At 33.1% G+C, this 24164-nt stretch overlaps 2 protein-coding genes across 2 annotated transcripts in view; both read left to right on the top strand.

Moving 5' to 3' along the window:
* The first annotated feature begins 130 nt into the window (after window positions 1-130).
* Window positions 131-24164, top strand: part of LOC124354259 (transmembrane protease serine 9-like) — a 35152-nt gene continuing 11118 nt past the window's right edge. Inside the window, 12 exon segments of the mRNA XM_046804584.1 lie at window positions 131-309; window positions 1941-2075; window positions 3790-3904; window positions 5949-6130; window positions 7181-7282; window positions 9877-10181; window positions 10184-10223; window positions 14591-14725; window positions 17815-17929; window positions 19201-19382; window positions 19990-20091; window positions 22620-22832. Coding sequence (XP_046660540.1) covers window positions 201-309; window positions 1941-2075; window positions 3790-3904; window positions 5949-6130; window positions 7181-7282; window positions 9877-10181; window positions 10184-10223; window positions 14591-14725; window positions 17815-17929; window positions 19201-19382; window positions 19990-20091; window positions 22620-22832 — 1735 coding nt within the window. The 5' untranslated portion in view covers window positions 131-200.
* LOC124352923 (CLIP domain-containing serine protease 2-like) lies at window positions 12452-23609 on the top strand. The gene is made up of 6 exons (XM_046802650.1): window positions 12452-12641; window positions 14591-14725; window positions 17815-17929; window positions 19201-19382; window positions 19990-20091; window positions 22620-23609. The coding sequence occupies exons 1-6, from the start codon at window positions 12557-12559 to the stop codon at window positions 22937-22939; spliced, it is 939 nt and encodes a 312-aa protein (XP_046658606.1). The 5' UTR covers window positions 12452-12556; the 3' UTR covers window positions 22940-23609.

A 24164-nucleotide genomic window follows, 5' to 3' on the forward strand; every position in this document is an offset into this window, starting at 1 on the left:
ACCAATTAGCAAATAGAAGGAGTAAAACACTAATCGTTAAAATGTAAGTGATTTTAGAGTATCTGTACGACAATCCACCATAAACACTTTTATTGCACAAACGTCCATAAACCGAATTTTATAGAATGGTTTCTCTTAAGCCTTCAGTGTTGTTCTTTTCCAAATTACTTTGTACTCATTGAAGTCCGTTGATTACATTAATGTCCTGCGCGGTCAGTTTACGAAATGAACACGCTCACTGGATTACTAATATATTGTTGGTGTGGTCATCGTTACTCGAGTCGTCTATGGCGGCAGAGTTACGAAAGGGTAAGTCTGAGCATTAGAGTTTTTGACAGGTTGAGTACATTGAAGCAAAATATAATAATTAACGGGTAATTAAAACAAAACTATTGTAAGAGCACATACAGTAAATCCTTATTAATAAATAGTTAAAAATAAAAATTGCTTTCGGTTGCAATTGCGTACGATTCCATTCATTTGGGGAATATCTGTATAAATGAGACATTTATAATCAAGTTTAATGAATGTATGGTTTCGTAAGACTCCACTCATTTGAAAAATGCCTATCTATATGAGGTGTTGGTTAATGAAGATTAAATGTATGTATGATTCGTAAGAATCCACTCATTTGAGAAATATCTATGTATACTAGCAGTTGCCCGCGGCCTCGCACGCAATTTCCTGTTGAAACACACACACACACACACACACACACACACACACACACACACACACACACACACACACACACACACACACACACACACACACACACACACACACACACACACACACACATACACACTATATTCACGTATTCTTTTTCTATCACATTCTAAACACTCCTGAGATAATTGACAGTCGTTCCTTCATGAGCCTCTTCGTCTATGCAATCTGCATTACTCTACTGATCTAGCACTTTACAATAATAATTTTCTAAATTTTAAATGTAAACAAATTAATGTTTCTGCCTCTTTGATGAACTTCAGCTGAAAGTATTAACAGCTGTTAAGTATCAGTTCACTTTTTATTACGTGTTGTAGCGCAGTTTGCTGGATCAAAGGTAAAAACATTCCAAAATCAACAAATGTTTAAAAATAAAACATTATTTAAATAAACAATTTAAATTAGACAGAGTTGTAAATCTAAACCATTCTCAAATCCCCTTCAACACACACAAAACATTTCGCCAACATCGGTCCAGTAGTTTATTAGGAGTTCAGTGACAAACACACGCACACAAGATATATATATATATATGTGTGTGTGTGTGTGTGTGTGTGTGTGTGTGTGTGTGTGTGTGTGTGTGTGTGTGTGTGTGTGTGTGTGTGTGTGTGTGTGTGTGTGTGTGTGTGTGTGTGTGTTTGTGTGTGGGTGTGTGTGTGATTCAATGTTTATTGAAATTAAATAAGGCTATAGCCATTTATACAATTTAATGTAAATAAAAGTCGTTTGACAGGTATTTGGTCTTTCGATCATATGTTAGTTTGCTTATTTAAACGCATATGTGACAGATACGGCCAAATACAATAATTGAATCGGAAAAAGTAAGCGCTCTGTGGTGTAATGGTAGCACATTCACCCGGCAAGTGAGAGATCCGGGTTCGACTTCCGGCGGAGCAAGTACTTTTTGTGATTCAATGTTTATTGAAATTAAATAAGGCTATTGCCATTTATACAATTTAATGTATATATATATATATATATATATATATATATATATATATATATATATATATATATATATATATGCTACTTCGGAAAATGTCCTGTTATACTATATCCTTTCAAATAATTCATCTTCAATATTTAACATAAAAAATAAATAAATTATTTTGTTAAACCTTATTCCACACGTAGAGCATTCAGTTATTATTTTTGTAATTTCGTATTTTTTTAATGAGGCAGATTATTGTTTTTTTATTATTGGTTCACAGATTTGACGTCTCACCCTAACTGGAAACTGTTGGATAGAGGTGACGATTGCGGATACAACGTAGCAGATAGGATCATTGGAGGGGATGAAGCAAGTCTGGGACAATATCCATGGATAGCTCGTCTTGGATACACATGTAAATACATCTAATAATATCCTTGTACAATACCTTAAAATTTTCTTCAGCACTTAGTATATCGATCTCAAAATCATCAAGCAATAATAAATTTCATAGTATTTTTTGGAGGGAGAGGCGGAAAATGCTTTATGCACACAGGTGGCCAGCCTTTAGTGTGGGGCTCCTCTAAGCAGTGGGATGGAACCCGCGGGATACCCACTAAAATACCTTTTCTACTCTAGAAGGATTGTTGCAACCTGAGATTGTTTTTCACATTATTTCAGGCTAGGGCTAAATTTAGTTTACGCCATAGGGCTTACATTCAGCAAAGCATCAGGTCGGTTACGTATGTCTGATCTTGGAGTATCGTGGACCCACTGTTAAAGTTAGTAAAAGTATTAAAGTAGTTTGTTGAGTAATTATAAAGGGTTAATAATGTAAGAAAATATAAATAGGCGATTCTGAGGTAATGCACAACTTTATTCAAAACGTTATCAAACCTCAATAACTCGTGCAGCGGTATTTCATTATAAATTGTATCTTTGCTGATTATTAAATTTCAATATTTCATAATATTTCGAACAAAACATTTTATTGACTTGAGCTTATATATTTTGCTTCGCAGCTGGTAAGTAGAAATAGGTCGAGTTTTATTCTCATTCAAGAGCATAACGAATTTTAATGCCTTTGTAGTAATACATCATAAGTGCATTTTTACTTAGTTTTTACTTTTTTCAGGTCTGATCATTGTAAAACATCAACAGCTGATAACTGTTGATTGCTCTAATATCGCTATTAGAGTTCCAATCGTAACGCATAATTAAACTGATCTTTCTAATTTTACCAGCATTTACACATTGCCAGCTTTTCATTAACCGAGTGTACATTACAGACAAATAACTCACAATTTTATTACTTTTGATTACTTGGCTACAATAGCTAACAAAGCTAATGTAACTATGGACCTGTATTATCAAAATCTTTAGAAGCAGACAGCTGATTTTGAAGCTGAAGAAGCAATGGCTGTTCAGGTTTTCTGACTATTTGTCTTCAGAGTGTTTAAGAGTCCAAGAGGAAATCAAGAGTTTGTTTTGATGGCATTATTATTATATAGTGTATGTTTTATAGCACAAGCTCCAACTTGACCTACCTCCTCTGTGAACACACATTGCCTCCTACGATTATGTTGAGGCCTGAAAATCTCCATAATTATCTACAAATTGTTTAATGACTTTGTAAACTGTTAGGTTGTGGAATTTATGCTAGAATGCTAGCTTGGGCTTTACGTAGTTTGTCAAAACATGTCAAATTCTGTCTGAGTTGACCTTATTCTAAATAATATGATTCTATTGGAACACTAGTGGACCAGATTTCAGACGCTGCATTGTCTGGAATGTGATATTAGCTGAAATGAACACTCGCAATACCAATAGGTTTAAAAACCTTTCAAATATTGGCAACACTGTGGATCATCCAATAGAACTCTCGATCTACGAGATCAGTAATTAGGATATTAAATTAATTTTTCTTCTATAAACGCTTGAATCTGTTAAGTTCAATACTGTTTAAATTTATTATATTTTCTTGATAACCTTACTTTTCAGTTTTTATTCTTGACAAGTCCCAGAAATACCATCTATTGGTTTTGAAACAACGATGGCAAATATAAATTCTCTTATCCCTTTAAGTTAAAAACCCTTACTGCACTAACATTGTTGAATGACATTTCCAGATGAACTGGATGAGAACAATACGGTCGACACATACGAGTGTGGTGGAACCATAATTAATTCTATGTACATTCTAACCGCAGCCCACTGTAGTCCGGACATCGTTCTGCTCCAACTGTACGTATACCACTGTAGCTTGTATGTTTTAGTTATACAAGAGATAACGCATCCAATGCGAGTCTAATTACGGCAAAAGTGCGCTGGAACTGCCATCTGTATTGTAGGGAGTTCAAGTTTGAGGTAGCGAGGGGTGCGGAGGAGCGGGGTAGGCAAGAGCAATTCCTTGAACCAGCCATTACAAAAGGGTCAAGTTCGATTACTCCACCGATCGTTGACGCAACGACCCTATTTTGTACAATTTACAGAAATAAAAAAATAGAGTCGGTACTCAACCGGCTCGTTGGTGTAACCTCCATATCTTTGTCAAGTAGGTCGTTGAGCCCACATAAGCAACTATGATTAACATAGCATTTAATAGGTTTTGTTTTGTCAGACCGAAGCCCGTTAGGGCCTGGGAATACCAATAGCTGGTTTTGCCATTTCATCTCTTATTTTTTACCAGTTAGTATGTGAGACACATTAAGTCTCGTTACTGTGTCAAAGTGGTCTGAATGTGTTACCCGCCAAATAACTTTAAATGTAACTTAAATTTGGGGTTTTATAAGAAATTCAAACCTTAGTTGACCACCAAATTTGATATAGATGTATTAGAGACCTCTAGTTCGCGCCATTCTTCTTCTTTTTATAATACCTTTAAAATGAGGTACCACAATTGTTAGGGGTTCCTATTTAAACATTTTGACTTACCCCCAAAATACCCCATTTGCGTGGAGGGGGGAGAGTCAAAGATTTTCATAGTCAAAGAGCTTCTCCGTTGGTCATATAAACATCCCCCATAGTAAATCACTCTATATAACTATTCGTTAGAAAGTTAATAGGGGGGTAGGACTTTTAAGACATCCGGTATAGTCTTTGATCCTAAAACGACCACTCTGATAAAAAGATTGTTTTAGTAGCTGGGAAAAAAACGACGGAAAAGCTATAGAAAAACCAAATGGTTTTTTAAGATAGATTTAAAGACCAACATCATAATTAAGGTGTTTTCTTATACGTATCTTTGGCTACATCTTTGACTTTATTTCTTATCTATTGGCATAGTATGCAATAAATAGTTGAACATAATTATTGCATTCGGTTCATTTTCAACTTACGACGTGATGATCACGTATCTCCTTATTTTGAGCAATTATCCCTATTAAAATCCAAAGAACTTAGAGATCTTCATGTACTTAGTCTGTTGCACGCACTAATCCGCAATGGTTGTCCAAGTTATTTGGCCCAAAGTTTCGTTTTTATGTCTGATATCAGTGCACGTAGAACTCGTAGGGGTGCATCTTTATTATCAATTCCAATTCATAGGACAGCCTTATATAATAAATCTTTCACTGTTTCCGCATGTCGATTGTGGAACGCTCTCCCAGACAACATCAGAAGTATTGACAAGCGCGATCGCTTTGGGGCGGAGGTTAGGGCCTCTCTGCTGCGGACTCGGCGGGAGTGACGGTTCGCGGTTCTTGTGGTCACACTTGGGGTAACTGTATGTAAGTTGCGTGGATAGGGAATGAAAGCTGATTAGGATAGGATAGTTTTATTAGTTGCCTGTTGTATTAAAGAGGTTTATGTTAGAGTTTAATCGAAATGGTTAATTTGAATTATAATTGATAAATTCTCCCCAATGCATAATGTATACATAATAATATATACATTATTATGTTACATCCAATATGACTGTAATTAATTATTAAAGTGATTTAGTTTACGTGTCAGTTACAATGTTGTAATAAGTATGATTATATTTGACTTTGTTTGTTTTGTTTTGAGGTTAAGTGGTAGAGAGGACTCGCCTCTGTAAATAACGACATTTTTCATTCCATTTCATTTTTCAATTAATATGGGGTTTTAGTAGTCTTGTAGGGAGACAAACAATCGGCTATCAAATTGGATTTGTAAATTGTATTTGAGTGTAATTCACATTTAAATGATGACTGAGTTATGTGTGTGAACCACACCGTTAAACCCACACGGGAAACCATCAACTCATTTCGTCTAGCGGTAGTTAAAAGACGAATGCCAGAAAACTGTGATCAGGAATTTTGTGTAGGGCAGAAGTTCGACTGGGGGAACACATCACTACCGCTGATCCTGATTGTGTTGACGGAGTTTGTGCTCCGCCTGTACAAGACATTGTTGTGGACGAGTACATATGCCACGAGGACTACGACTCGAAGTCCTACCAGAACGACATATGCCTTCTACGGCTGGCCAAACCGATCGAGTTCAACCGTAAACATGATTTTACATAGTAATTATTAGTTTTTATGATTCAATAATTTTAAGATTTCCACCAATTCTTCTTTTTACTGGGGTAAACATTGTACGTTTGGATTATATCGTAACCATACGTTCTTTTAATATAGTAGGGTAATTTTGTATGATACTATGAAGTAGGCGGTATAGGACCAACTGATCAATCCAATGTTCTTTGAAGATTCAAGGACCTGAAGCGGTGCATGCTAGAGCTTTACAAAATTATTGAACTTAAATTATTAATTTTGATGATTTTACTGGTCGAATAAATTTACCAAAATGTTCAAAAATTTAAAATTATTATTCTCTAAATATTTATAAAAGGACGAGAAATTGTCATTGTTTAAGTTACAGTTATAGAATGCCACAAATAAACTTGATTAGTTTATTGTACGCAAATCCAAATTAAATATGGTATTTGTTCTTTACACAATTAAATTCTTCATATATTCAACAAAATTGTTCTATTTTACTTATCTGACTTGTTACCAAAATCGTACAGATCTAAATAACGTAATATGGCTTCTTGGATGGATTTTTTACTATTTCTCAAAGATCTTTAATTCCGCAGATTGTTTTATGAAAACCAAGAGAGTAGGATCATTTTCAAGTACATGCTAGAAAACTTTATTTACTATCGTTTGTGTTATTATATTTGGTTTTGTGGTTTGTTAATGTTTGAAAATTGTGATAAAAAATTAACTCTTTCGAGGTACTGCTTGGTGTATGGCCTATGTTTTATATTTAGAACAAGATGTTCACCTTTTACTTCGTTCTGTTTGGACAAGAAGCTTATAAATTGCAACTAGTCTTTATAAGGGCCTTTTCTGTTGCTTTCGGAGTAATATGTTAAAAGTTTATACATGTGTCTGTATTCATTTATTGTTAATTTACTGTATATGATATGAGGCTGAGTGGTAGAGAGGGCTAAAGACTGACTCTTTAATAAAGGCATGTTTTCATTAATTTTTTCTCTAGTGATATAGATACTGCTAAACATAACGAGGTTTGTAATGTTTATTTCAGATTACGTATCACCCATCTGCCTACCAGTGTATGACACTTTTCTAAAGCAGTCTTTTGAATCAAGTGTTATGGAAGTTGCGGGTTGGGGCATCACCGATATAGGTACTGTATTTTATAATAGGAATAGCATAGTCCTATTAAAATGAAAAATACGCAAACTGCCATGCGTCTATAAAAATATTTTATAGATTTATATGGAGCAAGCAGCATTAGCTTAGCTCACCAACCCCGACTTTCCCAGCTTTTTCCTTCTTCGTACCAAAAACTATCCATGCATTTTGGGAAACCAAAATAGGAAAAAATTAATAGTTATTCAAGTTTAACAATAAAATAAAGGAGATCTCCGGTTGAAAAAACTCCAATTCTAATTTAAATTCTTTTAATTACTGGATATATTTATATGTGTATAATGTGTAAAACACATTGAAAGGCGAACTTTTGAAATGAATATTATGGGTCCGCTTCGTTCTTAAGGATCCCCGGATACGCAATGGAAGCTGAGGACGCTAATCTAATAATCAAATCTATGCGCAAATATAATAGATGTTTCTGTTGAAGGCTCCAAGAAGTTTTGTACATGATCATGGAAACACCCTAAGAAGCCCCATCTCTATAGATGGGAATTATTATAATAATCATTATTGAAGGTTAACGAGAATCTCAGAATCTGAATCATGAAGTATTATATTGAACTTTATCATTGGAAATAATTAAAATATCCACTGCATGTCCTGCTTGGATGTACCAGAACCGATAGTTCTTAATCTCTATCTGTCATTTCATTCAAATACCTGGGTAGGAGAATATTTTATGAGAATTGCTAGGATTAGTCTTGTAAATATTTACATTGATGACATTAAGCCTATTATTTGGTTGAATTTGTTACTGACGGTGAAAGGTTTGAAATATTAATAGGATTTCTGACATGTATGGTGATAACATCAGTACAATATCATGATGAGACCAATATATCTGACATGTATGGTGATAACATCAGTACAATATCATGATGAGACCAATATAACTATGTTACATACTCCTATTTCTGCTTCTTAATAATATAAAGTTATGGCATTCTACGAATGGAATGTTTGTTTCCTATATAGTCGGAAAATGATATATTGGACACAAATGGTATAATATTTTCGATAAACCTACATTCGTCTCAAAACATGTTATACAGCCTTCACAATTGTGTAAATCTTATCACTTAAGACTCGTATCCATTAAAATTCTTTGTTTATAACGATGGAATTATTGTGAAAAATATAGTGTTTTCTGGCCATTTAGAATCGTTCAGTGATATAAAAAGTCAGTAAAGCTACGTTTCGAGATCTGCAATATTATGATCTCTTAGTTTTTTTATTTATAGTTCAGTTTTTTATTAAGTGCATATTTTAGAGTTGTGAAGTTGACACACAAATGGTGGTTGTGATTCTTGACGTACGCGTGTCAGAGCGCTCTGGAATGATTTGTTTATTTTAACCTAGTTTGTAATTAGCCTATGTGTGAGGTTAGTTATTTACGCAAAGAAGAGATCAGATTGCAGATCTCGAAACTTGGTTTTCATGAACTTGTTGTATCACTGAACGATGGAACATAAATGTCCGGAAAAATCACGTTTCCTTTACAATCCTTCAATCGTAAAAAACAAACTTCAAACAAAGAATTTAATTCTCGCTCAGATGGATAACTAACCTAAAACTTTACTGCAATCTAGGTAAAAATAAACAAATGACACCAAACCGTTGTTTTCGAATAAAAAAAAACTTAGGAATTATAACAAACAAGCTGTATGTTAACTCTTAAACACTATATCTCAAACACACACTTAATAAAAAAACCTTAATTATTGAAATAACACTATTTATAATAGGTCTGCACTGATAGACCGACCAGTAAAAACTGACCAGCGAAAAGAGGCCAATATTAACTTGCGATCATCACAACAGAAATTGCAAATGGGATTGGACCATGTTGTTTTTTTTACATAGCGTGTGTTCAGAACATTATTTATGGTTCTAAAACTAAGCACGGTAGTATTATAGGAAAACACGAACATAAACAAACAATGTCATAAATTGGTCGAAATATTTAGCTGCCATTAACTGCATAAAGTCTGTTCTGTATCAGGTAGACATGCTTTGGACATTGCTACTTCATGAAAAAGTTCATATTGTGAGTTAAGTGTTATTTGCTTTAGTTTTTATTTGTAACCACTTCAATTTCTAGAATGAGTAGGGATTAATGTTTTTGTTTACGAAATAGTATGAACCAAGGGGAAATTTACAACAATTGGCCTGCTAGCAACTTTAGTCTGCAAATCATAGATTAGTTAAGTGAAAAATCCTTTTCTAAATATATTATTTTATCTTTGTCCACGACATTTGGTAATTTGTAGACGAATGGAAAATAAAACTGTATGTAATTTATACTGATCGGCCTACATTTTATAGTCCCTAACTGTGTAACTAGTACTTTAATACCATGGAAAAAATTAAATTAGGTTTTTAAGTTGTTTATTAGAGTATTTATTACTTAATTATTATATTTTATTAATTATTAATATTAATGATTTATTATTGAATTAATATTATTATTAATATTAATTATATTATTATTTAATTAAATATAATAATAATATTATATTATCAATTTTTATAATAAAAAATAAAAGCCTGTACTTTTGGTTCCAGCGACTGGAAAGGCCAGCACTGTCCTGCTGACACTCAATGTGCCCATCAAGACACAGTTCATTTGCGAGTTAGCGTACAGTGGCAGGTCCGAGATCATCGACAGGCAGATGTGTGCTGGAGGGGTCGTCGGCCAGGATTCGTGCTCGGGAGACTCAGGAGGCCCCCTCATGGCTCCCTTCTCCATGGACGCTCCCCCGAGATACTTTATCATCGGTATCGTCTCTTTCGGTCCGAAGAAATGTGCAAACACCAACACTCCCGGCGTTTACACCAAGGTTTCTGAATACATGACGTGGATCTTGGACAACATTAAGGAATGAAATTACTGCCGAAAAGCCAATATGTTTGTTAAAATACAAAGTTATTAACACTCCGGTTTATGCTTTTCAAATAGGTGAAGTTTTTTAATTTTACCTAACTATAGTTAAAAGTGATGGAGGAAACTAGCACACAATTAGTTTAGGAGCTGGCTATAGTGAAACGACCCTGTTTCACCTCCTCCTCCCGCCCCTCCCAAAAAAAAAAACAGTTTAAAATATGTTACACTTTTAATCGATCTATGTTATTTGTAGAGTTAAGAAAATTTCTCGTGAAGAACACTACACTTGCTATTCATAGTCCTACGACAACAATACGTGCGCACTTGTGTATGAGATATAAGCTTTTAAACAGCCTAAATTAAGGTGGCCGTCTGTACGGCTAGTTCTTAAGTGTTAACACCTTCAAAACTTACATTTAATTACATTAGAAACTGATAAACTAGTGTTATAATTGCATTTCAGACTGTCATCCTCTTTAACAAATACATTCTGCTAAAGCAAATATCCTGCTTTGTTATTTTAGTTCATTGTTAGTGATTTGAAATTAATTACAGTTATACAAATATTATTATTATATGGGTATTTGTTCAAAATCTGTACATAGCTGAGTCCAGAATTTGTATTTACTGTTGGAAAAAGTATGAAACATTAAACTTATTAAAAGTAATATGTGCTGTTTTTTTAGTGATTTAGATATTTTGCACAACATTAAAGAAGACAAAGAATTCAGTTAAAAGGCATTTTACGGATTGAAACCAAGTTAAAATTGAAACCGAACAAAAAACTTAAAAAAAGAAACAGGTACCGGTAATAAATTTAGAAATAAAGAAAAGTAATATTCCTAAATGACACCAATACATGTCAGAATGTAATATTAACTTATAACATTTTTTTAAGTGTTCTCGTACGAAATTTCCAAGGTGCGCCCAGGTGCACTTCTATGAGATTGAAGACTATATTCTTGTCCTATAACGGAATCGACCATAAACGGAAGTCAGCGTTAGTTTCATTAAGAAAGGTCAGCCAGTATGATGGTAACATAACAACTCCTCTACATAAATCTTTTCAGGATCAAGCATTACAAAGGCACTACCTTTCTACAGGTATAGAGAAAAATGCATTAGATCGGTAACTAACAGTCCAATGTGTAACCAGAAATAAAATATCAATTCCTTTATCAATACCACTGTAAGATAAATTTAAATCCACAACATTCTCCGGATTGGTTACTTTCTGTTCACGACCTTATTTACAAGAATTTCTGATTGCTAAAACAATGAGTACGTTAGTTCGGTTTTCAAAAGCCGTAATATTCCGGTTCCTTCCCTGACCATGACTACCAAATTCTGTTGACCTTAGCCAATTCAGTGCTGTCCCTTACCAAGATTAAGTAGAGAGTACCCAAGAGCGTGACACATTTCCCTAGGATCGTTCTAAACGAAAGAAGAGCGGAAGGGTGAAGGTGACGGTGTATTTGAAATTCCAAATCTTATGATTGTGAGGAGAAATTACAACTACTGAGCCAGAAGAAGAGCCTGAGAGTTTACCCGTGAAGGTGACGGTAGTGACCTCAAGCACTAAATCAATTTTTAGTTCTCACTGATAATAAAATATTATGAAGGTCACCACCGTAACGAGGAGAACATAATCAACACTCCACCGACATTGACCAACGACCAACTTCACTCCGCTAGCTCAGTAGTATGGAACAACATGCTGACACACCAACGCGGTCACCTTTTGCAGCCATACGATGAATGTTTTTATATCGATGCCTGAATGTTTAACGTATCGAGCTGAACAAATTAATGTGCAAAGAATCTTGTTCGGCTTAGTTCAAAGAAGTACTCTATTGATTTTGGATTCAAGCGTGTCAAAGTAAAGTCCTTTTGTCTGTCTATGCGTTAATGTATTATTGAAAGGCCCCAGAGAATGAAATTTTGTGTATAGGTTCCTCTTGGTGCAAGGAAGAACTCCTTGACTTTTGGGTCAAAATAAAAAAAAAACACGAAAATCTGTCCGTCCATCTGTACATATGTGCAATAACTCTAGTTGTGTTCCGTCGTGATTGATACTCCGCTCTATCGATCTATTGAATTTGTTAATCGTACATTCTTGATGTGGATGTGCGTTTTTACACAGTTAGTTCTTAGTACGTGTTCAATTGAGAATAAATCATGATGTAACTACAAGTTGTGGAGCAATTACTGAGAGAGTAAAAGTCAAACCATGAACCATTGTGAGCAGTTTTATGTACGTTTGTCGGTCGAAGACACGAAGGAAACTTTATTGTCAAATACAGTTCCAAAAACAAGGCATAATATTTCTTATTAGCTGCTTTGGCAATTATCTCAGTCTCCATGGTTATCTGTAACGTCAAACATGTTTGTGTATTATTTACATCAGTTGTTTTATCGTGTGCCACGTACCATGCCATACGGAAAGGTGAGATTTGCTTGTATAAGACGGAAATACTCAATAACCTCAAATAATAATCCAAGTTGAAGAAACATCTCTGTATAGAAAGATCATTTTAAGATTATGACTGAAAGTAAAAAAAAAAAAAAAAATACCTACAATATAATAAAATTATTCATTAAAGTAGTGTGAAAGTATGTTTATGAAAATTGTAATATTAGTAAATTATTAGTATTGGTGTACATGGTAATAAAATATGCTTTATGTGTTACTAATGAGACTTACGTGATGTTAATAAATGGATTATATATTGTTTGACAGCAAAAATTTTGAACTTTTGTATAAGTACACTCTAATCTTTCACCGGAAAATGATGATAATTCACTGCAATTTCATTAGATGAGTTGGTTATAGTAAATCATCTAACCAGTATTTACACATTATTGTTAGTGTTTTAATTTTTAGTGTCAATTTCATCTAGAAGAATTCCTTTAGTTCGTTGGGAAGACTTGAATACCCACATTTACTGGTAATTCACCACTAATATCTTACAAAGGCATTCCAAAAGGCAAATATGCTCATGAGTTTCATTTTGATAACAATGATATTTTAATTTGATCTATAATTCGTGTTGTCAAAATTTAGATCCTGGAACAAAGCTTAAAACCATGCAGAATAACTATTCGAACAAATCACTCATAAATAAATTTTATATAGGTAAAGCTGAAAATACGACAATTTTGTATCTTAAATATAACGACGTGAAAGGCATATAATTTATCTATATATTCTGTTTTGGTTGGAAAAATTGTTGAATTTTTAATGGGTTTAAAAATAATTAAAAAAAACATTCGAAAAATATTAAATTTTAGTTTGTAGGTTCAATTTAAATGTAAAGTTTGAAGTTCATGTCAAACATACATTTTACAATATAGATATGCTGATCAAAAAATGGGAATAATTATTTAAACTATAGACTAAAATATAAAAAATATTCAACGTAGTATCTAATTAATATAATTTAATCAAATTAAATGGTATAAGAGAATATACTTCTATCTCAACAAAAGAAATTCATAAGGTTGATTTAACGAAAACGAAGAATGGAGAAATCTTTTCCTCTTTTTGTTGATTTAAATATTCTTCCCCTTAAATATATGTTTGTTTATAAAGTTTTAAAAATATTTTATGTCATAAGTGGCAATTTACCAGAATTAAAAAATAGTTACAAAAACAAATTAAGAAAGCAAAAACCAATACCAGTTCCAAAGTCTAACTTAGCATTTTTTTCAAATAGTTATTGTTTTTTGGGACCTAAAATGTTTTGTATAATTTCTGCAATTATTAGTTGTGAGAATATAAAGTTATTTTCAAAAACATTAAAGAAGTGGTTATTGGGTTTTGATAAATTAGATTTTCTTCTCTGCATAGATTCCAAATTAATTAAAGAAGGTAACAGTAAATTTTAGTTTGAATTTATTTAAGTGGATTTTCATTTGCTTTGTAACTGCAGCAGCACACTTTTAATCAATTTTTTTAGGAGCTTATAAAAAAATCAAAGTTTTGTTTTAATTTTCTTTCAGCTAAAAAAAGATTTTTGTTATAAAAGGAACCTCTCCACAGGCACGTGCCTCTAGAGGCCTTAGTTATTTTTGAAAATATTTCTTTTAATTTACGAGTGTGTTTGTTTTAATTTTATTTACAAGAATGTTAAATTTGTATTTAAGTTTGCTCATTAGGTTTGTACATTGTGTATACATTTGGTTGTTTAGGTTACTTTATTGATTTATTACATTGTATATACCATTGTATATAATGTGTTATTGTAATATTTTCAAAAGTAAATCATATTCTATTCTATTCTATATTAAATACATAATATAAGTCACTCACTTTATTTTTATTGTGTATTTGATACTTATTCCTAACTCAATATATTCGATGTGTCTAATGATAAAGAAAATGTTGGTTTTCAGACATTATTTCACACCCGAACTGGAATCTGCTAGATCGAGGGGGTGATTGTGGGAGAAATGTAGCTTATAGGATCATAGGAGGGAAGAATGCCAGGTTAGGGCAGTATCCGTGGATCGCTCGTCTCTTGTATGAAGGTAAATTAAACAAATTTTGATATTTTTGTGTTGTGTGTGATGATGTTTTCACATATTACTAGAGTACTATGTATGGTACATGAACACAGTGATTTAAGAATATGTTTCTCAGAGTATGCGATTCATTCAATAGGATTAGAAGCCGAGTAATAGTCAGCTTTGGCGGGCCCGGGAAAAGATATCGGCCGGACCCCGTTATGTCCCGCCACCGCGCCCTCGTCGCACCTCCCCCACCACCACACGAATATTCCATATACAACATCTAATTATTTTGCTTGAAAGATTCAACATATGTTGTTGCTAAAAAAACAGTACAGAAAAGAATCTTATCAATGTGAAGCAATGTTTTAATTAATTTAGTGAATTCGAAACATAAATCATATTTAGTCTATTGGTTGTCCGACTGAAATTATATTTAGATATTAATTATTGGAAGAAAAATCTTTACAGTACGTGCTTATTTAATTTAATTTAAATTCTTAACTGGCTGTTTCCTGCTGCCTCGCTTTTCGTAAGCTTTGCCCGTGTATGACCGCTTTTTGTTCTTTTGAATACGTTTTTCTAACGCCGATTAGATTTTTTCTTATTGCCACGGTAAAAATATCTGTCAAAAGTGTATGTTTATAACCATTGTACACGTACATATACTTTATTATAAAGTGGTATAATAATCGAGCTTTAAGTTCAGCCAGAAATGTATTTAAAAGGCAAATATACACAAAAACTTAGCACCTTCAAATAGTGTTTGGCTATTTAATATACGTAACTGTCTCGTAATTGCAGTTTATATTGTGCAGGCACTTTTATAACTTTTATTTTTTGCAGCGCCGCCTTGTGGTGAGTTACATCAATGGACATAGCATATAAACCTTCTATATGGAAAAATATATATACACGCAAATTTTCATAATGATCGGTCAAATAGTTTCTGAGTCTATAAATGACATACAGACAAACATTCATATATATATATATATATATATATATATATATATATATATATATATATATATATATATATATTGAAGATAATTCATCTTGAGCACGATATTACCTATGATTCATATGGTATATCATATGTGAATAAACACGATCGAGATTGTTAAATTGAAAGTAGAATTAAAATTTTCTAATTAATAGTCACAATTTCTTCGAAATTGTAATGAACTATATTACAACATTTATCCTATAATATTGTTACAATTATTAAATTGAGCTACCTCATCCTTAGACGTGTGGCGGGGCCTCGGTAAAATTGACTGAAACACTGGTCTCAGTACGGGCCTGATTACCAGGGTACTATAATAGATAAACTAAGTGTTTAGGAATATGATTCTCAGAGTATGCAATCTACATAATAAGATTACCCGGGTACTATAATAGATAAACTAAGTGATTTAGGAATATGATTCTCAGAGTATGCAATCTATATAATAAGATTACCCGGGTACTATAATAGATAAACTAAGTGTTTAGGGATATGATTGTCAGAGTATGCAATCTACATAATAAGATACCAGGGTACTATAATAATAGATAAACTAAGTGTTTAGGGATATGATTGTCAGAGTATACAATCTACATAATAAGATTACCAGGGTACTATAATAGATAAACTAAGTGATTTAGAAATATGATTATCAGAGTATGAAATCTGTATAATAGCCACCAGGTTATCATGTTAGATGAACACAATGACTTCCATAAAAGTGAGAAAAAGGGTTTCCATAAGTAATTCCAAAGTTAACCGCTATGTTGGAAAATAGCGGACAAATGTTAACTACACAATTTTAATAATTATAAGAAATAAGATAAAGTTCCAAATAAAAGTTTGCTGAAAAATAAATATTTTCTAGATTTCAATAATGGGAATCTGGAGTTGATCATTCTGTGTTTGAAATAATTATATATATATATATATATATATATATATATATATATATAATATATATATAATAATTGATATTATATATATAATTGATCCGGGTTCGACTCCCGGCGGAGCAAGTGCTTTTTGTGATTCAATGTTTATTGAAATTAAATAAGGCTATTGCCATTTATACAATTTAATATATATATATATATATATATATATATATATACAAGAAATGTGTACTTTATACATGGTAATGTTAGTATTCGAAACTGTTACAGATATAAATGTAAATAACGAAACTAATTTCATTTACGAGTGTAGTGGAACAATTATCAGCGAGAGATATATACTTACAGCTGCCCATTGCAGCCCAGAGTATATGAAAATTCCATTGTAAGTACTGAATATTACTCTTGTCTCGATGATAACAATATAATGACCGAAAATATAACCACTGTTACTTTTTTAACACTCACATTCCTCTGTTATTGATTGTCTCTAACTGCTGTCAAAAGGACCCTAAATCTCGCCTAGTTTCTGTGTTCAGACGATATTTCTACGTCTATATTACAGTTGCTTCGATGGCCTTGTTATATTTTAAACTCGAGTTATTAATAAGCCAGTTTCCTTCCACTTTGATTTAAGCAGCTATGGCTGACAACGCGATATACGATTATGTTGAGGCCTGAAAATCTCCATAATTATCTACAAATTGTTTAATGACTTTGTAAACTGTTAGGTTTTGGAATTTATACTATAATGCTAGCTTGGGCTTTACGTAGTTTGTCAAAACATGTCAAATTCTGTCTGAGTTGACCTTATTCTAAATAATATGATTCTATTGGAACACTAGTGGACTAGGTTTCAGACGCTGCATTACCTGGAATGTGATATGTAGCTGAAATACTAATAGGTTTTAAAAACCTTTCAAATCTTGGCAACACTGTGGATCATCCAATAGAACTCTCGATCTATGAGATCAGTAATTAGGATATTAAATTAATTTTTCTTCTATAAACGCTTGAATCTGTTAAGTTCAATACTGTTTAAATTTATTATATTTTCTTGCTAACCTTACTTTTCAGTTTTTATTCTTGACAAGTCCCAGAAATACCAGCTATTGGTTTTGAAACAACGATGGCAAATATAAATTCTCTTATCCCTTTAAGTTAAAAACCCTTACTGCACTAACATTGTTGAATGACATTTCCAGATGAACTGGATGAGAACAATACGGTCGACACATACGAGTGTGGTGGAACCATAATTAATTCTATGTACATTCTAACCGCAGCCCACTGTAGTCCGGACATCGTTCTGCTCCAACTGTACGTATACCACTGTAGCTTGTATGTTTTAGTTATACAAGAGATAACGCATCCAATGCGAGTCTAGGTACGGCAAAAGTGCGCTGGGACTGCCATCTGTATTGTAGGGAGTTCAAGTTTGAGGTAGCGTGGGGTGTGGAGGAGCGGGGTAAGCAAGAGCAATTCCTTGAACCAGCCATTACAAAAGGGTCAGGTTCGATTACTCCACCGATCGTTGACGCAACGACCCTATTTTGTACAATTTACAGAAATAAAAAAAATAGGGTCGTTACACCAACGAGCCGGTCGAGTAACCGAACCTCCATATCTTTGTGAAGTAGGTCGTTGAGCCTACATCAGCAACTATGATTAACATAGCATTTAATAGGTTTTGTTTTGTCGGATCGAAGCCCGTTAGGGCCTGGGAATACCAATAGCTGGTTTTGCCATTTCATCTCTTATTTTTTACCAGTTAGTATGTGAGACACATGAAGTCTAGCTACTGTGTCAAAGTGGTCTGAATGTGTTACCTGCCTTACAATAACTTTAAATGTAACAAATTTGAGGTTTTATAAGAAACTCAAAGTTTAGTTGACCACCAAATTTAGTGGAGTAATATTAGAGACCTCTAGTTCGCGCCAATCTTCTTCTTTTTTATACCTTTAAAATGAGGTACCACAATTGTTAGGAGTTCCTATTTAAAAATTTTGACTTACCCTCAAAATACCCCATTCTCGGGGAGGGGGGAGAGTCAAAGATTTTCTTAGTCAAAGAGCTTCTCCGTTGGTCATATAAACATCCCCAAAAGTAAATCACTCTATAACTATTCATTAGAAAGTTAATAGGGGGGGGGGGGGGGGGGGTAGGACTTAGACGTCCGGTATAGTCTTTGATCTTAAAACGACCACTCTGATAAAAAAATTGTTTTAGTAGCTGGGAAAAATGACGGAAAAGCTATAGAAAAACAATTTCAAGACCAACATAATTAAGGTGTTTTCTTATACTTATCTTTGGCTACATCTTTGACTTTATTTCTTATCTATTGGAATAGTATACAATCAATAGTTTTTTGAAGTAATATGGGGTTTTAGTAGTCTCGTAGGGAGACAAACAATCGGCTATCAAATTGGATTTGTACATTTTATTTGAGTGTAATTCACATTTAAATGATGATGGAGTTATGTGTGTGAACCACACTGTTGATTAGCCCACAAGGGAAGTGATCAATTCATTTCGTCTTGCAGTCGTTAAAAAACGAATACCAGAAAACTGTGATCAGGAATTTTGTGTAGGGCAGAAGTTCGACTGGGAGAATACATCACTACCACTGATCCTGATTGTGTTGACGGAGTTTGTGCTCCGCCTGTACAAGACATTGTTGTGGACGAGTACATATGCCATGAGGACTTCGACTCGAAGACCTACCATAACGACATATGCCTTCTACGGCTGGCCAAACCGATCGAGTTTAACCGTAAACATGATTCTACATAGTAATTATTAGTTTTTATGATTCAATAATTTTAAGATTTCCACCAATACTTCTTCTTACTAGGATAAACATTGTACGTTTAGATTATATCGTAACCATACGTTCTTTTAATATAGTATGGTAATTTTGTATGATACTATGAAGTAGACGGTATAGGGCCAACTTTCAAGTACCTGCTAGAACTTTATTTACTAGCATTTGTGTTATTATATTTGGTTTTGTGGTTTGTTAATGTTTGAAAATTGTGATAAAAATTAACTCTTTCGAGGTACTGCTTGGTGTATGGCCTATGTTTTATATTTAGAACAAGATGTTCACCTTTTCTTTCGTTTTCTTAGGACAAGAAGCTTATAAATTGCAACTAGTCTTATAAGGGCCTTTGTCCTGCTTCCGTAGTAATATGTTAAAAGTTTGTACATGTGTCTGTATTCATTTATTGTTAATTTACTGTATATGATATGAGGTTGAGCGGTAGAGAGGACTAAAGACTGCCCTAACTCCGCCTCTTTAATAAAGGTATTTTTCATTATTTTTTCTCTAGTGATATAGATACTGCTAAACATAACGAGGTTTGTAATGTTTATTTCAGATTACGTATCACCCATCTGCCTACCAGTGTATGACACTTTTCTAAAGCAGTCTTTTGAATCAAGTGTTATGGAAGTTGCGGGTTGGGGCATCACAGATATAGGTACTGTATTTTATAATAGGAATAGCATAGTCCTACTAGTATGAAAAATACGCAAACTGCCATGCGTCTATAAAAATATTTTATAGATTTATATGGAGCAAGCAGCATTAGCTTAGCTCACCAACCTCGATTTTCCCAGCTTTTTCCTTATCCGTAACAAAAACTATCCATGCATTTTGGGAAACCAAAATAGGAAAAAATTAATATTTACTTAATGTTTAACAATAAAATAAAGGAGAAGATCTCCGGTTGAAAAAAAACTCTTCTAATTAAAATGTTTTTAATTACTGGATAGATTTATATGTTTATAATGTGTAAAACACATTGAAAGGAGAACTTTTTGAAATGAATATTATGGGTCCGCTTCGTTCTTAAGGATCCCCGGATACGCAGTGGAAGTTGAGGATGCCAATCTAATAATCAAATATATGCGCAAATATAATAGATCTTTCTGTTAAAGGCTCCAAGAAGTTTTGTATATGATCATGGAAACGCCCTAAGAAGCAACTAGAATCTATAGATGGGAATTATTCCAATAATCATTATTAAAGATTAACGAGAATCTCAGTATCTAATTATACATGAAGTATTCTATTGAACTTTACCATTGGAAATAATGAAAATATCCGCAGAATGTCCTGCTTGGATGTACCAGAACCGGTAGTTCTTAATCTTTAACTGTTATTTCATCCAAATACTTTAGTTGGTAGGAGAATATTTTATGAGAATTGCTGGGATTAGTCTTGGAAATATCCACATTGATGACATTAGGCCTACTCTTTGGTTAAATTCATTATTGACGATGAAATATTAATATGATTTCTAACATCTGTGATGATAACATCAATAAAACTTCATGATAACACCAATCTAACTACATTACATACCCCCATTCCTGCTTCTTAATAATATAAAGTTATGGAATGTTTGTTTCCTATATAGTCGGAAAATGATATATTGGACACAAATGGTATAATATTTTCGATAAACCTACATTCGTCTCAAAACATGTTATACAGCCTTCACAATTGTGTAAATCTTATCACTTAAGACTCGTATCCATTAAAATTCTTTGTTTATAACGATGGAATTATTGTGAAAAATATAGTGTTTTCTGGCCATTTAGAATCGTTCAGTGATATAAAAAGTCAGTAAAGCTACGTTTCGAGATCTGCAATATTATGATCTCTTAGTTTTTTTATTTATAGTTCAGTTTTTTATTAAGTGCATATTTTAGAGTTGTGAAGTTGACACACAAATGGTGGTTGTGATTCTTGACGTACGCGTGTCACAGCGCTCTGGAATGATTTGTTTATTTTAACCTAGTTTGTAATTAGCCTATGTATTAGGTTAGTTATTTACGTGAAGAAGAGATCAGATTGCAGATCTCGAAACTTGGTTTTCATGAACTTGTTGTATCACTGAACGATGGTAAATGTCCGGAAAAATCCTCTTTCCTTCACAAATCCTTCAATCGTCAAAAACAAACTTCAAACAAAGAATTTAATTCTCGCTCAGATGGATAACTAACCTAAAACTTTACTGCACTCTAGGTAAAAATAAACAAATCACACCAAACCGTTGTTTTCGAATAAAAAAAAACTTAGGAATTATAACAAACAAGCTGTATGTTAACTCTTAAACACTATATCTCAAACACACACTTAATAAAAAAACCTTAATTATTGAAATAACACTATTTATAATAGGTCTGCACTGATAGACCGACCAGTAAAAACTGACCAGCGAAAAGAGGCCAATATTAACTTGCGATCATCACAACAGAAATTGCAAATGGGATTGGACCATGTTGTTTTTTTACATAGCGTGTGTTCAGAACATTATTTATGGTTCTAAAACTAAGCACGGTAGTATTAGAGGAAAACACGAACATAAACAAACAATGTCATAAATTGGTCGAAATATTTAGCTGCCATTAACTGCATAAAGTCTGTTCTGTATCAGGTAGACATGCTTTGGACATTGTTACTTCATGAAAAAGTTCATATTGTGAGTTAAGTGTTATTTGCTTTAGTTTTTATTTGTAACCACTTCAATTTCTAGAATGAGTAGGGATTAATGTTTTTGTTTACGAAATAGTATGAACCAAGGGAAAATTTACAACAATTGGCCTGCTAGCAACTTTAGTCTGCAAATCATAGATTAGTTAAGTGAAAAATCCTTTTCTAAATATATTATTTTATCTTTGTCCACGACATTTGGTAATTTTTAGACGAATGAAAAATAAAACTGTATGTAATTTATACTGATCGGCCTACATTTTATAGCTCCTAACTGTGTAACTAGTATTTTAATACCATGGAAAATATTAAATTAGGTTTTTAAGTTGTTTATTAGAGTATTTATTATTTAATTATTATATTTTATTAATTATTAATATTAATGATTTATCATTGAATTAATATTATTATTAATATTAATTATATTATTATTTAATTAAATATAATAATAATATTATATTATCAATTTTTATAATAAAAAATAAAAGCCTGTACTTTTGGTTCCAGCGACTGGAAAGGCCAGCACTGTCCTGCTGACACTCAATGTGCCCATCAAGACACAGTTCATTTGCGAGTTAGCGTACAGTGGCAGGTCCGAGATCATCGACAGGCAGATGTGTGCTGGAGGGGTCGTCGGCCAGGATTCGTGCTCGGGAGACTCAGGAGGCCCCCTCATGGCTCCCTTCTCCATGGACGCTCCCCCGAGATACTTTATCATCGGTATCGTCTCTTTCGGTCCGATGAAATGTGCAAACACCAACACTCCCGGCGTTTACACCAAGGTTTCTGAATACATGACGTGGATCTTGGACAACATTAAGGAATGAAATTACTGCCGAAAAGCCAATATGTTTGTTAAAATACAAAGTTATTAACACTCCGGTTTATGCTTTTCAAATAGGTGAAGTTTTTTAATTTTACCTAACTATAGTTAAAAGTGATGGAGGAAACTAGCACACAATTAGTTTAGGAGCTGGCTATAGTGAAACGACCCTGTTTCACCTCCTCCTCCCGCCCCTCCCAAAAAAAAAAAAAACAGTTTAAAATATGTAACACTTTTAATCGATCTATGTTATTTGTAGAGTTAAGGAAATTTCTCGTGAAGAACACTACACTTGCTATTCATAGTCCTACGACAACAATACGTGCGCTCTTGTGTATAAGATTTAAGCTTTTAAACAGCCTAAATTAAGGTAGCCGTCTGTACGGCTAGTTATTAAATGTTAACACCTTCAAAACTTACATTTAATTACATTAGAAACTGATAAACTAGTGTTATAATTGCATTTCAGACTGTCATCCTCTTTAACAAATACATTCTGCTAAAGCAAATATCCTGCTTTGTTATTTTAGTTCATTGTTAGTGATTTGAAATTAATTACAGTTATACAAATATTATTATAATATGGGTATTTGTTCAAAATCTGTACATAGCTGAGTCAAGAATTTGTATTTACTGTTGGAAAAAGTATGAAACATTAAACTTATTAAAAGTAATATGTGCTGTTTGTTTAGTGATTTAGATATTTGGCACCACATTAAAGAAGACAAAGAATTCAGTTAAAAGGCATTTTACGGATTGAAACCGAACAAAAAACTTAAAAAAGGAAACAGGTAATAAACTCAGAAATGAAGAAAAGTAATATTCCTAAATGACACCAATACATGTCAGAATGTAATATTAACTTATAACATTTTTTTAATGTGTTCTCGTACGAAATGTCCAAGGTGCGCCCAGGTGCACTTCTATGAGATTGAAGACTATATTCTTGTCCTATAACGGAATAGACCATAAGCGGAAGTCAGCGTTAGTTTAATTAAGAAAGATCAGCCAGTATGATGGTAACGTAACAACTCCTCTACATAAATCTTTTCAGGATCAAGCATTACAAAGGCACTACCTTTCTACAGGTATAGAGAAAAATGCATTAGATCGGTAACTAACAGTCCAATGTGTAACCAGAAATAAAATACCAATTCCTTTATCAATACCACTGTAAGATAAATTTAAATCCACAACATTCTCCGGATTGGTTACTTTCTGTTCACGAC

This window comes from Homalodisca vitripennis, chromosome 1, assembly GCF_021130785.1.
Source record: "Homalodisca vitripennis isolate AUS2020 chromosome 1, UT_GWSS_2.1, whole genome shotgun sequence".
Classification (NCBI taxonomy): domain Eukaryota; kingdom Metazoa; phylum Arthropoda; class Insecta; order Hemiptera; family Cicadellidae; genus Homalodisca; species Homalodisca vitripennis.

Bases quoted from the DNA above. Each gene is read 5' to 3' on its own strand.
- LOC124352923 (XM_046802650.1), top strand. From the start codon at position 12,557: ATGGTTATCTGTAACGTCAAACATGTTTGTGTATTATTTACATCAGTT. The intron at 14,726-17,814 runs GTAAATTAAACA...TGACATTTCCAG, and splicing joins CGCTCGTCTCTTGTATGAAG to ATGAACTGGATGAGAACAAT. The intron at 20,092-22,619 runs GTACTGTATTTT...TTTTGGTTCCAG, and splicing joins TTGGGGCATCACAGATATAG to CGACTGGAAAGGCCAGCACT.